At 43.8% G+C, this 16,582-nt stretch overlaps 1 protein-coding gene across 2 annotated transcripts in view; it reads right to left on the bottom strand.

Moving 5' to 3' along the window:
- Positions 1–16,582, bottom strand: part of INO80 (INO80 complex ATPase subunit) — a 147,461-nt gene that overhangs the window by 40,546 nt on the left and 90,333 nt on the right. For both annotated transcript variants that reach the window (XM_075927123.1, XM_075927122.1), the window contains 2 exons: positions 15,027–15,167; positions 2,857–3,082 (listed from right to left, as the gene is read on the bottom strand). In XM_075927123.1, coding sequence (XP_075783238.1) covers positions 2,857–3,082; positions 15,027–15,167 — 367 coding nt within the window. The remainder of the gene's footprint in view (positions 1–2,856; positions 3,083–15,026; positions 15,168–16,582) is intronic.

A 16,582-nucleotide genomic window follows, 5' to 3' on the forward strand; every position in this document is an offset into this window, starting at 1 on the left:
ATCAGCAGTATAAAAATAACCTGTTGATCCCAATATTTGCCCAATCTCTTGGCATACAGAACAGGCTAAAATGGTGAGAATTTAGGCAGAGATCCCTTGAGGAATACAACCAATGAAAAGCAAATGTATCAAAGGAAATTATTAAAAATGGTCTGTTTTAATTTTGTGTGTTGCAGTGTCTTATTTGGACAATACTGATTATTCAAAATTTCTAAAAAAAATTCTGCATGTTTAAAGACTGCCACCTACTGTTTAAGAAGCAGCACAGACTGCTTCTGCAAAGCTATGACCAGGCATATACTTTCTCCACCTATATGTTATCCTCAATAGAAAGCAACACTGTAGTTTGCTAGAAAAAGGTTTAAAAGAATCTCTCTCCCGGACTACTCCCCCCCAACCCCTTCCCCCATTTTTACTTTCCCTCCCCCATTCCCTCTTATCCTGCTTGGGGAAAAAGTTTTTTTTTTTAAGTGAGTGGAATTTCTCTAAAATTTTGAAAAATAAATTCAAAAATTTCAAAATTTGAAAATGTAAAAACTTTGATTCTGAAATTAACAGAAAAATTCAACTAAAGTGATTTTTCCAGCAAAATATATAGTCACTGAAATTCTAGTTTTCATTAAAAAATTCAACCAGCCCTATGACTTACAGATTGCACTGTGCCCAATAACAAACCCTTCATTACTATATCAAGCAGAGAGGAAAAGCAGTCAGTTCTTAACCAACATCAGCAGGAAAGGGGCTGCAGACCTAATGGTGCCCCTTCAATCAACAGAATAAAAAATTACTAGCCAGCGAGGCAGGGGATGGACTTAAGCTGGCTGAGAGGGGGTGCTATGGCATACTACTGCCTGTGGAAAATAGTCACTAATGATTATGACTCAGAATAGCCTCAGTGAGAGCTCTGGCTGATGACTGTGGCCGGACACATGGACCCCGGGGGAATCAGGAAACGCCTCTCTGGATATGTAAAAATATAGAGGAAAGAGAGATAACGAGTCTGGGTTCCACTGACCCTCCCCTGAGCAGTCTGCAGAGCACAATGGGGTCAATAAGGAGCTAGCTGGCTCTCACAGTAAACAGCCAGTGAGGCCGGTGCTTTTTATCGATGCTTAAAGGACTCAGACACTTCCTGCCATTTAATCCAGGACCATTTTTCTTTCAAAGAACAGGAAAGCCACATGAGATTCCCACAGTGATCGCAACTACGTCTGCTGCCAGTGCAGTGGGAATTCATTCTGAGAGAGAGATGGGGACAGGATTAAATGAGATAGAAGCTACTTCAGTACTTACATATTTTACATTCACTGGGCTTTATCCTTGCATCAAACTACTTCTTCAGTGCTTTACTATTCACTTTCCATAAAGACTTGGATCATATCTCCATCCATACATACAGATGGCTCCTCTGTTCTTGCATCTATGTCTTCTCCACAGAACTCAAACTTAAACCTACTCTATTTCCCACCTAATGAATATCCACTCGCTCAGCCCAATTTCTGTATGCACCACCTTCCCCTGATTGCCTTTGTGTGTGTCTCTCTCTCTGACATCCATTTGCTTAAACTTGCACCTGCACCATTCACCATACAGTGACTCATGGGTGCACACCCACAAGATTCCTATGTATTGTTATTCAAACAATATTTAATTCCTACTTTTTTCCCCCCTAAACTTTTGCAAATGACAGAATGAAAAAAATGTCAAGTTTCTTTTAGAAAATATTCTCATATCTTAAGGTCCATCTCAACCACAAAACCTTCTTATACTCATGGACCTCTTCTTTCATACCTCCCCATCTACTTTTATCCTAATTTTCTTTTAGCTCGAGTAATTAACCTTTTGATTTCATATAACTGCTAGAGACAACATAGCAATAGCTCATTACATGGTATTCACCAGATTAATCTGAAACTATCTCACCAGATATATTAGCTCAACTAAATAAGTTCATATATACATATCTCTCTGATAACCTGTCCCCAATTTCCTTATGATAAATCTTATTAAACCAGAAAGCAGCAATCAAAACCCATTTTCCTTTTATCCTGCTCATTTCCCCCTTCAAAGATCCTTGACCCAAAAGGGTCTTGGGAACCAGCTAGCATTCTAGCAGCGTGAGCAGTTTTTCTTCCTCTTGCCTATCTCTCAAATCTCCAGTGCTTCATGCAGGCCACTGTTTAGGCCTATCATTCTGCGAAGCAACAGTATTCCCCAGCTTCTGAATGCCACTGTGATACTGGTAATCAAACTGGAAACTAATTACCTATGCTCAGAAGAGCATGAGCTAATCCAGAGAATCAAAATGAAGGCTGAGTTAGCCTTATTATTGCAATGATCTTTTTCCTCCCTTAGCCCCAGAATTTAAGGAAGTTGTTGGCCATGCTGCAAATACAGATTATGCCAATCCAAATCCAATGAATCCTGTCCCTACTTTCCAATCTTTGCTGCTCAGGCCATTTCCCCCTATATTTGGTTTCCCAAATCCTGCCTCCTCTTTGCAGACGGCTGCAACCACGATCCCCATATACTTGTGTTGTGACCCCCCAAGATAATTTGAGCAGCGCGGCACTTAGATTCAGGCGGCCAGGGACTGGGTCCGGCCATTGGCTGCCTCGCGGCGCAGCGCTTAGATCCAGCCAGCCAGGGGCTGAGCCCGGCCATTGGCGGCTCCCAGGAAGACATCCGTGACCCCCTTGGGGTCCACTGCTCTAGACAATTTATGCACAGAAATCAGAGCACTCCAAGAAGTTAAAGGGATGTTATTTTATTCAAAGGAAAAAGAAGAGATGACTACTTTTCTAGCCCCATTAATCTATTCTTCCACAGGAATTTAAAAAGGAGTTAGAAACTTACCTGGTATTCTGATGAAAGACCAGCCATTCTGGGGCCTGACCCCCAACAACCCTCCTGGATACTCTGGGAAGAACTGGGAGCATCGTTTTAGGAAATGAGCTGCTAATTCGGGTGTCCCATTCAATATACATTGCTTTGCTTGTAGACTTCCTCCATCCTTAAGTGCCCTATATTCATACGCTGCACTTTTATCATTGCAGTAGAAATCCAGAGGCACTGCTGTTACCTATGAATAAACACAAGTAAAATAATCAAAACATACACTCACATTTTCTCTGGAAAAAAAAAAAGACATCTTCAGTTAAATTATTTTCCAGAAGGACAAGTTGATGATGATAATATATGAATGGCAATACAATTTTAAATTAATTTAAAATAATGAGAGTTTAAAAAAAAAAGTGCTCATGTAATTTACACACCTTCTGGGTGTGGTGTACTGTCCCACCTAGTGGCACCGAGACCACTTACAGAGAGAATAATCAGTCTGCTCTACAGCCTTAGCTATGAGACAAGCTGGCTTTTTGCTCATGTGGTGGAGGCTCACGCACCAAGGGTACGTCTAGACTACATGCCTCTGGCGACAGAGGCATGTAGATTAGGCTACCCGACAGAGTAAAATGAAGCGGCGATTTAAATAATCGCCGCTTCATTTAAATTTACATGGCTGCCGCGTTGAGCCGGCAAACAGCTGATCAGCTGTTTGTCGGCTCAGCGCGATAGTCTGGACGCTCCCCTGCCGACATCAAAGGGAGTTGTCGACAACCCAGGTATGCCTCATCCCAGGCATACCTGGGTTGTCGACAACTCCCTTTGATGTCGGCAGGGGAGCGTCCAGACTATCGCGCTGAGCCGACAAACAGCTGATCAGCTGTTTGTCGGCTCAACGCGGCAGCCATGTAAATTTAAATGAAGCGGCGATTATTTAAATCGCCGCTTCATTTTACTCTGTCGGGTAGCCTAATCTACATGCCTCTGTCGCCAGAGGCATGTAGTCTAGACATACCCTAAGATCCACAGGTCACAGGTTCAATTCTGCCTGTTGGTATTACACTCAGCCATGCTTAGGCATGAACTATTGCCCTTCCTGATAATCTGTATTTTGATTTGCATTTAGTGCCAACTATTGCAATATGGAAGGCAAAACTAAGAGAAAATGAGCACCATCATGGTATGGCTCATTTAATCTGTATTTGGTTATAATGATTTTTAATTCTTCACTCTGTGTACAGTTACTTATCAGACTCTATCTAGCTTTGCACAACTCCCTCAACTTCAACAAGACTCTGCATTTCAGTAATCACCTATGTATATTCAAAACACTGAAGACATGGAAATCAGGAAAGAAAACAAAATGGGAGACACACAGTTTGCTGGTTCCTCAGAGACAGCACTTGGCAACGACGAGCCATACAAATAACATAAAATCTCAGTATCTAGAATGAGCAGGGGATTATCTTCTGTTTTTAGCCAGTCATTCTATGCATCCCTTTCCTTTTTGCCTGTTTTCAGTATGTTCTCTGAAGCTACACAGAATAGTCTTTTGCCAACACAGAAAGCCAGGCTTTATACCATACTAGCTATCTTGGACCATTTCCATCATTTTAATCTTTGCTGCTATCTGAATGGAGAGTAGAAGGTACTGGTCAGCCAAACAGCTGTGTGTTCAGAAGGCTGAAAGCCCCTTGATAAAGCATCTGCTCTAGTAGACAAGGCTGCCTTTTGTAGCAATCCATAGTATTCTCTTATCTCCCCTCACCAGGCTAGCAAGCAACTCTGAGGTGCCATCCTGGGCAGCAGATAACTACTTAGGACAAACACATTTGCACCGCTGGCTAGTGAGGAGCAAGGAGTTAAGATGGATTCAAAAAGCAATGGGGGAAAATAGAAAGTGCTGTACCATGTAATCCCAGATGTTTTCCTCTATATTTTTCTAGGAGGACAGTTGAAAAACAGGCTCTGCTCACATCTGAGAGTTTATTTTTTTCTCTCCATTTCACCAAATTACGAGAACAGAAGGAATTATGGGAAAAGTTTCACATATAACTGCTCTGTAGTGATGCTCTACACATCTCTCACTAACAGAGCATAAAATCCAACAAAGATGGAACAAATACATCGCTTTCTTTTACAAGTCTACAATTAAAGAACAAAATAACCAATTAACATGCAGCATTTTACAAGATGTTTACTGTCTACTTCCTCTTCTCTCCTCTGAGTATAAGGATATGTCTAAACTTTGCAGCTTTTATTGACAAGACTGTCAGCACCTCTCTGTCGCTATAAGTCAGAGTGCGTGAATGAGGTTTGTCAGCATTTACTGACAGTATTTCCAACCCCCTACAAATGGCTTTTGCTTTGTCAGCAGGAGAGTGACTCCTGAGGCCAAAGCAGCATTCACCTTTGCACTTGTAAAACTTTATTGTTCATGGGTGAGGAGGGTTAAAGTCCTATGAATGACAAAAATGTTGTCAATCAAGTGCAAGTGTAGACACGGCCTTTGTCTGCTTTGGGCCAAACATTTTTGGGGAAGGACTCTAAAAACTCTTTAGATTTCATTTCTCATAAACATGACAGAGAAGTTTGACATGCTTTTGAGACCTGAAAGGATGCTTTGAATTAATTTATCTTAATAGCTTCAAAACAACGAAAGCTAAATTTCAACATTTCAGTCCACATTACGAAAGTAATTCCCCAAGAGAAATGTTATTTATCGATAATGGTATGTTTGTAGTTTTCTTCTCTAATCTCTGAAGTGATTACATACTTGTTTCCTAGGACACAGTGCTATACACCACAATGATGTAGAAAACTGATGTTATTTATTCAGGTGTATGTAAACTAGAATTTTTCTGCCACAATTTCCAGCAGTTGGGGCAGTCCCTCACCAGTTAAATCAAGGTAAAAGGAATCAGCACCTGCATCTACACTAGGTGAAAGACTGCGGCTAACTTTCTTTGATCTCTTTTCCTTTCATGGATAAACCCTTGTTTCCCAAATGAGAGGTTTTTTTCTTCAGAATCTTAAGGACTAGAGGCTTATTTTCTTAAATGAATGCTTATAGATTCTGGCTCACAATTATGGTACAAATTAAATAACAACAACAACAGTGCAGCAACTTGTGTACAGGCAGTCCCCGGGTTACGTACAAGATAGGGACTGTAGGTTTGTACTTAAGTCGAATTTGTACTTAAGTCGGAACTGGCGTCCAGATTCAGCCACTGCTGAAACTGACCAGCGGCTGACTACAGGAAGCCGGAGGCAGAGTTTCTCTGCCCCGGGCTTCCTGGAATCAACCGCTGATCAGTTTCAACAGCAGCTGAATCAGGACGCCTGGGGCAGAGCAGCTGGGGTGCTGCTGGGTTGGTCCAGTAGCGCCTAGGAGCAGCGCTACTGGACCAACCCGGCAGCACCCCAGCTGCTCTACCCCAGGTGTCCCCAAGTCAGCTGCTGCTGAAACTGATCAGCAGCTGATTCCAGGAAGCCCGGGGCAGAGCAAAAGCCCCGTTCGTAACTACGGATCCGACATAAGTCGGATCCGCGTAACTCGGGGACTGCCTGTATTTCAAAACACAAAAGTCTTGGCAATGACGACAGAAACGCATGTTTATGAGACACAGCTAGACACAGTTATTCTATAGCCTACTGGAGCACAGGCACATTCTGGCGGGATGGGGTGGGGAGACAATACTTCAGAGTGAAGAAAGCTGGCTTAACAGGTGTTCCTAACAGGAACTCAACTGCTAGCCTATTCATGAAATAAAAATGGCTTTGAGAATACTTGATTCCATAGTGCCAATAGAGGTACAACACAGCTGCAGCTCTTAGAAGACCAGAGAAATAGGGATTTGGGAAGGTGGATCAGGATGTAAGCATTTCACTTTAGACCAACCTGAAATCAGTAATGGATACAACAACAGCTAATTCACTGACTCAGAATGCCACCATTATGAAAAAATATAATTAATCAGAATCAAAAGACAGAGGTGAGCACTTAACACTGATTCTAAGAGGATTTGCTACACTATACTGCCATCTGCAGTCAAAGCTGAGACTATATTTAGTGCAAGGAGGCAAATAGTCTCGTGATGAATGAATTTCAATCTCTTCTGCCTGAACACTAATCCCAAAGTAATACAGGTTGCACTTCCCAAATCTGGAATTCTCTGGTCTGGCAACATCCATGGTCTGATACGACCATGAATGTTCCTGGATGACAGAGGCCAGGTGCAGGAGGGCCAGCAGCTGGGAGCCCAGTGCATCCCGGCAAGTCAGGTAACAGTGAAGGCGCAGCAGCCTGGGCGGTGGTGGAGCATGATTGGGGCTGCCTGTCGCTTGGCAGCGGGGCTGGAACCACAGCAGCCCAGGAGGGGATACCTGTCCGGGGCCATGTCAGCCTGGTTAGCAGTGGGATGCAGCAGCAGCATGGGCAGCAGCATGACTGGGGCTTTGTGCCACTCGGCAGCAGGGCTGGGGCTGTGGCAGTTCAGTAGAAGCAGAGCAACCAGGGCTGCATGCCGTCCAGCCAGCAGCAGAGCTGGGGCTTGGGCTGACCAGCAGGCAGCCTGACAGAGTCTAAGAAGCCAGCAGAGGGGAAGGGCAGCAGGCTGAGGGGCAGGTGTCGGGACCTCCCATTGTCCAGCAAATTCCCTCATCTGGGACCGGTCAGGTCCCAAGGTTGCTGAACGAGAGAGGTCCAACCTGCAGTGGCAGAAAGGTATCACGGAACCTATCCTTCACCTTTGCAAAGGGCATTAATTTACCCTCAAGCAGTAGTTCATATTTCTACACTGGACAAATCTGAGCTGGAAATAGTGTTTGAGCTCGAAATAGAGAAGAATATTCCCTACAGCAGCAATGCCCAAGCTTTTAGTATTTTACTACTTGAAAGGAGTCTGAAGGTCACAACATTTTACTCAAAATGGAGTAATTTGTAGCCACTTTCATCTACCATATATTTGAGAGAGTTTGTCTATTTGTTCAAGAACTCCTCCTAAACAGTAAGATCTAGGACCACCCAAATTTGTTATACAACTTCCTATTATCATAACTTAAAGCAACATAAGGGTTTGGTTATGCCAGGAAAATGGAGTGTTCCTAGAATGGGACTGCTTCTCATAAAACCAAGCAGAAGAGAGACAGAATCATCAAATCAAGTATAGTCCTCAGAATACACATAACTAAGCAAATGTCCAGAGAGGGCTCAGGGCGGGCAGGGGCTCAGAGTGCCACGTAGAGCCCGGGCCTGTCCCCAGAATCCACACAGTGCTGCTGCTTTGAAGTACTCCCTTCTCTCCCTCCCCCACACCTTTGCTGCCTCTTTCTGATAAATGGCAAGGGGAAAGGGGTGAAGCGACTAGACCTTCACATCCCTAATGTATACTCAACTCCATCCCTGTCTCTTGCTCCATTAACTTCTTACACATCATCATAACTCAGCATCAATAGCAGGACTAGCTTCTGGAAGCTTTTGGGCTCATTTGCTGTTTAAACACTTTTACATTTTTGCCAGAAGATATAGCAAGCATGAAAACTCTTAAATATTCACTTCCCAAAAAAGCAAGGCCCTGTCTCCACTTAACTATTTCTGTGTAGTAGCCAAGCCAAACGAAAACTACACAATTTCTCCATTTATAAAAGCTCTGACAAAATAAACTGCAGACACTATTTCCTCCCCCATCCCCAATGATGGATCAGCATATCAATTCCTGAGCTGATCTTTCAACCATGCTCTGCTCACACTGACCTGAAGTACAGAAAATACACATATCCCTTCACAGATGACAACACTGGACGACACTAAAGAGCCTCTATGTCCAGTCAGGGCAAAATATGGCCCGCAGGCCAGATTTATCCTGCCGAGCCACTGGATCCAGCCAGTGGACACTGCGGAGAGCCCCAGGCAGGTTCCCCACTTGCACGCCACTCACAAACATGGCTGCAGGACGATTTTTCTTTACAAACTGAGTCCAGAGAGGAGGAGGGGAAAGCTTTAGAAGCTGCTCCTGCCCCCAGCACATCAGGAGCTGCCTGTGCAGGGTGGGGCAGGGCAGCAGTGTTCCCACTAAGCTGCTTAGCCGCCGGCTTCACAGGTGATTAATCAGCCTTCACCCAGTCAGAGGCTCAGGGTTCTGTGCTCAGAGCTGACTGACTTGGCAGGACTGATTAATCACCTGTGAAGCTGTGCTGCTGTGCAGCTTAGAGGGAACACTGGCTGGCAGGGAGGTTGACTCAAGAAAGGGCTGCTGGCTGGTAAATCTCCTGGACAAACCCTGCATTTGGCACCCAGCCCCTCTCTTCCCCAACCCCCTGCCCCCTACTCTATATACACAAATTGTCTCCTCCCCCACTTCCTGCACCCATATCTCCTCCCAAATCTGGCTCCCCAATCCTCTGGCCCAGATCACAGTCCCTTCCTGCCCAAGCTCACAACCCAAATACCTGCACTCCCCTCTGTACCCCAATTCCCTGCCCTAGGTCACAATCCAACCTTTGCATCCCAGTCCAGTGCCCCAGGTCACAACTACCTCCATCACCCGAACTCCCTCCCTTACCCCAAGCTCTCTTCTGTACCAAACCTCCATCTCTCAGACCCCTGTACCTCCTCCATTAATATCATGGAAGAGTGCGGACCTCAACCACTTTCCAAATTGTTGGAGTGGCCCCCCCCCCCACCATCAAAAATAATTGCCCACACTTCCTCTACACTATAGAGTTGACATAAGTAACTCTAGAGAGATCAGTGTTTCAGTCACATATATTTTCATTATAGAATAATCACAGAATCACAGAACCTTGAGAGGTCATCTAGTCTAGGAGTGCAGAGGACAAACACCACCTAGACCACTCCTGACAGGGGTTTGTCTGACTTACTCTTAAAAAAACGATGTTGGAAATTTCACAGCCTTCCTTGGCATTTTATTCCACTGCTTAATCACCCTGACAGTAAGGAAGTTTTTCCTAATGTCCAACCTAAAACCTCCCTCTCTTCAATTTCAGCCCGTTGTTTCCTGTCCTACCCTGAGATTAAGAACATTTTTCTCCCTCCTCCTTCTGACAACTTTCTCTGTACTTGAAAACACTCTCAGTCTTCTGTCTTCAAGACAAAACAAACCTGTTTTTTTCTAATCTTGCTTCATAAAATCATGTTTTCTACACTTTTATTAATTTTTGTTGTTCTTCTCTGGAACTTCTCCAGTTTGTCCACATCTTTCCTGAAATGTGGTACCCAGAACTGGACACAATATTCCAGTTTAGAACTAATCAGCACAGAATAGAGTGGAGGGTTAGGACCTCAAAGGGTGACCTCCATTCTGCAAGGCCTCCTCAGATTCTTGGCCTCACAATCAAAGCAGATGAGCACATTCCAGAAGGTGCCAAGGAGAAACAAATAAGCCATGAGTACAGACAACTATTTGCCAACCTCCTTTCCCCAGATGCCAATGTATAATTACACACACCCCCAGCTTCAGCCAAGCCTACTGATAAATCCAGCAATAACACAAACACAGATGAGGAATGGACCATTTGGGTGGCTTTATGATAAGAATCTTCTGCTCCCAGCCTGCTTCTCTATGTTTATTACTATTATTGCTTCCCCATCAGCAGCAATATTGGCCTGATACTGAGTTCAAGTAAACAATAGACATCAGGCTTGGGAGTTCATGCTAATTGGAAGCAGATGTCCTCACTCATGTCTGCTCTATGCCTATCTTCTAGTTCATTTAGGGTAAGTGTGGTTGTTTTTTTTTTCCCTTTTCTTTTTTTGAAAGCAGGTGGTTGATTGGACTTCTGGAGATACATGTGATAACATATGAAGGCATTTTATATCCATAAACCACAATCATTGTTAGCAAAAGAATGAAATCTTTTCACATTTTATTGGACCATAAAATAAAGGGATCACAAGATATATAGATCATGCAAGTCATTTCCCGTAGATTTGGAGTTTCTTTTCATTCAGCCTGTTTCTTATTCTCCATGTTCAGCTTCTCCACCCTCCTTTTGGGAGCAGGAGGGAAGATGAAGTTGAGGATGATGAATTACAAAGTTAGAAAAGAAAAAGTTTAAGGGGCCAATCTTGCTGTTTAGCTAAGTGTTCCTGCTTAGTGCTAAGCACCCTCAACTTCCACTCACTGCAGTGGCTTGCTAGATCAGGCCCTCAGAGGAAGACCTCATTCTTATCCATCACCACAATACCTGTACTGTGGAGTCTAGCATAATGTCATTAGGACAATTTTGCTTTTCTCAGTGTATGCTGTTTCTCAGAAAGTTCATTGTGAAAATGTTATGCTTGCACAACTGGGAATTAATAGATAACTACAACTCTACTGTGTCACAATAAAATAAATCATTTGCATAATAAAAACTGATATAATACAGTATTACTGTGACAGCCTGTAACCTATATGATAACCTGTATTCCATGTTCCTACTTTTATATAGTTACAATGTATTTTGTACAAAATATGCCTTGTCAGGTATCATTTGAAAATCCATAATATGCTGAGCATCATTGTCCTGTTAAAATGTGCATAGCACCATTGTATGTTGAGATAAGGTTTTCCAAGATGTTTGTTACTGAAACATGTTATATTTCTGGGAAATGTCCAAAGATTAGCTCTCTACTATCAAAATAAGACTGACCATAGGGGGTTAAAAACTATTAGCAACTGACACAAACATTCCCCATTCAGGGAAATGTAAACAAAAGATTTACATGTCATGCCTCACTTACTTGATAGGGTGAACAAGAAAATCATAATTCATCTGGAAGATGTTTTTAATCTCAGGTACCGCACAGATTGCACCCCACAAGGTGGGCAATCCTCAAGAAAGGAGAAAAGTATAAACTAAAAGACAATTGCAGAGTCTCCTGTATTAGTGCTGGTAAGGTTTAGGAAATAGCTTGTATGTTTATTTCTTTCATAATTAATTTTTACTTGCATTTCTTCATCACTTAAAATCTCTCTAGTTCAGTGTCTCTCACAGTGATCTGCAGACCCACTCTGAGAAAGCTGTTACCTGGCCTTTCCACTTTGTTTACTTACCAGCTCCACAGCCAGGGCCGGCTTTTGGAAGGGCGGAGCCCAATTCGAACCAAATTTTCAAATACTTTAAATCTTTAGCTACAGGACAGAGTCCCACCTTCCAGCCAAACCCAGGCTGACTCCCCCTCCCGCAGTGCACAGAAGCTGCCATGCTCCTTCTGCGGGGCCGACGCACACTTCCGGGTTTAGGGCGTGGGGCCCTCTGGCTTTAGTGCGCGGGGCCTTTTTAGGCGTGGGGCCTGATTCCGGGGAATCGGGCGAATCGGCCTAAAGCCAGCCCTGTCTGCAGCCACGAAACTCGTAGCTCCCATTGGCTGCTAATGGCAAACTACAGGCAGTCCCCGAGTTACGCGGATCCGACTTACGTCAGATCCGCAGTTATGAACGGGGCCCTCTCCCTGGTCTCCAGCAGACCAGGGAGAGGAAGCAAAGCAGCGGAACACGCGGGCAGCGGACAGCCCAGACGCGTCTGGGCTGTCCGCTGCCCGCGTGCTCCGCGGCTTTGCTCTGCTTTGCTCCCTGTCCCCCTGGTCTGCTCCGCCGCTTTGCTCCCTGTCTGCAGACCAGGGAGACGGGGAGCAAAGCAGAGCAAAGCCGCGGAGCCCAAGGGCAGCAGGACAGCCACGGCGCGTCTGGGCTGTCCCGCTGCCCCCGTGCTCTGCGGCTTTGCTCCGGACGCCTGTTGTACAGCTGGTCAGTTTCAGCAGCGGCTGAATCAGGACGCCTGGGGCAGAGCAGCTGGGGTGCTGCTGGGTTAGTCCAGTAGCGCTGAGGAGCCCAAGTCAGCCGCTGCTGAAACTGACCAGTGGCTGACTACAGGAAGCCCCTGCCCGGGCTTCCTGGAATCAGCCGCTGATCAGTTTCAGCAGCAGCTGACTTGGGGATGCCTGGGGTTCTTAAGTTGAATCTGTATGTAAGTCAGAACTGGCGTCCAGATTCAGCCGCTGTTGAAACTGATCAGTTTCAGCAGCGGCTGAATCTGGACGCCAGTTCCGACTTACATACAGATTCAACTTAAGAACAAACCTACAGTCCCTATCTTGTACGTAACCCGGGGACTGCCTGTATAGGTAATGGGAGCCGCAAGGATCCATGGCTGCAGAGTTGGTAAGTAAACAAACTAGAGTGGCCCAGTGGCAGCTTTCTCAGAATGGATCCACAGACCACTTTGAGAAACAATGATCTAGTTAATGAACTGGCTATATGATTTATTTAACACAGTGTGGAGGCAGGAAAAGGGAATAAGGGAATTTGTGTGCAGCCATCTTGGTCTTGTTAATAAGAGAGCAAGAGTCAGGCTAAGTCTCTGGCCTGACAACGCTAGATCTGTAATTAGACGCTGCCTTTGCCTCTCGCCTCCATACGGAGATAAGGATAGAATGCTGACTCTGGTAGGGACCTTGAGATAAGGAGCATTTGGGTGGAACTAAATAACTGTTAGCCATTGGTGTTTGTAATGGGAAGGAGACTAATTGTTATTGTTATTATATCTAATAGACAGTATATAAGCTGCTTCATAATTGCTTGTATTCGAAGATCTGCCTCGGAAGGGGACTCTCCCCTCCTCCCCTCCCCCCTCCGAACCAGTTTTCCCTTGCTGCAGCTCGTAATAAAACTGCCTCTGGCTACTTGTTGCTTAAACACAATGCAGAGTGAAGGCTTGTTTTCTTCCACAACAGTGTAATTTGGTTGAAGTGCCTGGAGCATCTCTATGCAGGTTAACAAAGGCTATTCCATATTCATTACCCTGTGATAGAGCGATAGACTGATAATAAGATTACACTGCCCAAGAGGGCTTTGAACAGTGAAAGATGCACATTTCTGGCAAACAAGGGACAGATATCTGAGAGTGTAGCCCTGAGTGGCTGGGAGAACGTTCATGTAACTTTGTTGGCTGTGTCTTTACATGGCAACGGCTATGTAAGAGGTGCTTAGAGGGGCTGCTTTTCACTAGCAGAACAGAACTGGTCTGGAAAATTAAGGTGACAATGATTCAGCTTGCACTCTGGAATTGTGTTTGAATTATAGACCTTACAGCAGGAATAAAGTCTCCTGTGTAGCTGTCCTTTTCCAACAGAAGAGAGATTTCCCACCAGCATAATTAAATCATTCCCAATGGGCAGCAGTGGCTGTCCTCACTAGTGCTTTTGTCAGTGAAATTTATGTCTGTCAGGGCTGACAAAGATAAGTTTTGCTGGCAAAAGTGCTAGTGTAGACAAAATCTGGGGGATATCACAATTATAAAAAGGGAAGAAGCTGTTTTGATTCCTCCTGCTAAAAAAGATTTGCATACTCAGAGGGGATCTAATTGGTGTAAAGTTATCTGTTGAATTCTATACATTCTGGGCATGTAACCCAAACACATCTTGATTAAGCACAATATTCTTCTAACCCAAAGTCTCCATTCCTATTAAATATCATTTATTAGGAAGAATATTACACAATTTATAGAAAGATAATATTTGAAGGTGGGCAGAAAGTAAATATCACTAGACACAGTCATACACATAAATTCCTAGTATTGACCAGCATTTAGACCAGTGTTTCTTAAACTTTTTAAGACTGAAGAACACCAAACAATATTTTTTTTTATGGGGAACACCAAGGACTTTTTGTTGAGCAATAAATAAATAAATAAATAAAAACACACCTGGTAAATCTCATTATATGAGGAATAAATGTTATTTCAAGAGAAGGGTTTTCTCTCGAAATAACCGCGTCTTAACAGCACCTGTTATTTCGAAATAGCGCCATAACGCGATTATGCAAATGAAGCGTGGGATATTTAAATCCTGGCTTCATTTGCAATTTCGAATGTCTTCATTTGCATCCCTCTATCGAAAGAGGGTGCAAGTGTAGACATATCCTAGGACTTGATCAAATGAAATGTATACATATTTCTCTCTGAATCTGGGACTATATTAGAGCTATTTCTTGCCCCTTACCATCTGTACAGGTGGAGATGTGAACTTAAAAGTATTCCTTTGTCCTGTCCTCACAACACTTGCACAAGAGGATATTTTCAAAGACAGTGGTTACTGCACAAAACACCATAGCAGTTTCATAATCAGTTACAAAGAGGAATACATTCCCTCACTGTAATAAAACCTTTGCAGGACTTACCCGTGGGCTGGCTACACACAGAAAGGATGGCAGTTCAGTGACCTGGCAGTACCGGACCCATGAGGTAGCTGATCTCCTTCGATGTATGACATGGTTTGAATAGCCAGTAACTGTTTTACAGTAGCTGCTGAACACAAGGTTCTAAAAATAAAATTAAATAAAGAGTTAATTCAACCAAGAAGGGAATCCTTTCAAACTTGCTTATCCCTGTGTCAGAGTTATAATGAACAATCAACAAATATTTTCCTTGGGAACAGGGAAATGTACATAGCACCTGCAATGCTAGTGCCTCTAATTATATAATAGGGATCTCTATTCAACTGTTTCCAAATCTTGCAATGGTAAGACACTGACAAGCTTCATTTTCAATTAGAAAAGGAGTCACTTTCCAGCTCAGCTGCCACTTTTTTCCTCTGGACAGACATTCTAGAATTGGAGACACCATTTTGCCTCCTCAGCACACTAGCAGCAGGAGCAGATGAGCTAAGAAATTATAATGATTTCATAGAATCAAAGGATTTGCCATAGAGTCAGACCACTAGCTCATTGACCTCAGTAAGTAGCAACCTGTACCTGTTGCTTCAAAGAAGGATACTGATAACACACATTGCATACTGTCCCTAACTCAATTGTGTGACACAGTTAATATAGGGAGAAATATCTTTCTGATCCATAGGCATATGCTCTGTAGTGAAAATTGAAGAGAAAAAAAATCTGACATCAAGAGAAAGGTACCGGTATCTAAATTAGTGATCTTAGATACCATGTAATTGAATAATGGCATAACTGCACCAAATATTATCGGTTACATGATTATGTGACAGTCCGCGGGACTGGGGCCGGCAGTCAGTGTGCTCCCAACCCCACTCCTGGGGAGCCCCCTGCCATCAGGGGGCCCCAAGATCCCTGCGGACAGAGGCTGCTCCATGACAGCCTCCCCTGCCTGCCCATCCCCCTGTGATAGAGAGGCAGCAGTGCAGAGGATGAGGGGGGCAGCTGGCAGCATGGGAGGGGGGGCACACCAACTCCCACCTCTGCCCCCTTCCTGCTTCTGATACAGAGGCAGCAAGAGGGGTGAATGTTGCACGTAGTTGATAGAATTAACAGATAAACCCAAGCTTACTGGTTAATCATGTAGTCGACTATAAATTGACATCCCTAATCTAAATGGTACTGCAAAACTTTCAGGAGACATCAGCAGGTCTTTAGTGGGATACTATCACTTTACAATCCAAGCAAACACAAGCTACATTTCAATTACAGTATCTTTCTCTTTACAGCACAGCAAAAAATATTCTCGTAATTCAATAACTTGAAATGCTCAAGAAACAATGGAGGTAAGTGTCTTCATGGTCAATCTTATCTTAGTAGCCTTGCTATCACCACAGAGACTCAAGTACTACTCCTGGGGGAATTCTGCACCAAAAAAATTAAAATTCTATGCACAGTATTTGTCGTCTGCAAATATTATTTGTAAAAATAACACTACAGAGTCACACCAGTTGCAATTATTTTGGTAATTAAAAAATCTGCTAACAAGTATGCCTATAACAGAC

Source organism: Pelodiscus sinensis, chromosome 4, assembly GCF_049634645.1.
Source record: "Pelodiscus sinensis isolate JC-2024 chromosome 4, ASM4963464v1, whole genome shotgun sequence".
In the NCBI taxonomy this organism is placed as follows: domain Eukaryota; kingdom Metazoa; phylum Chordata; order Testudines; family Trionychidae; genus Pelodiscus; species Pelodiscus sinensis.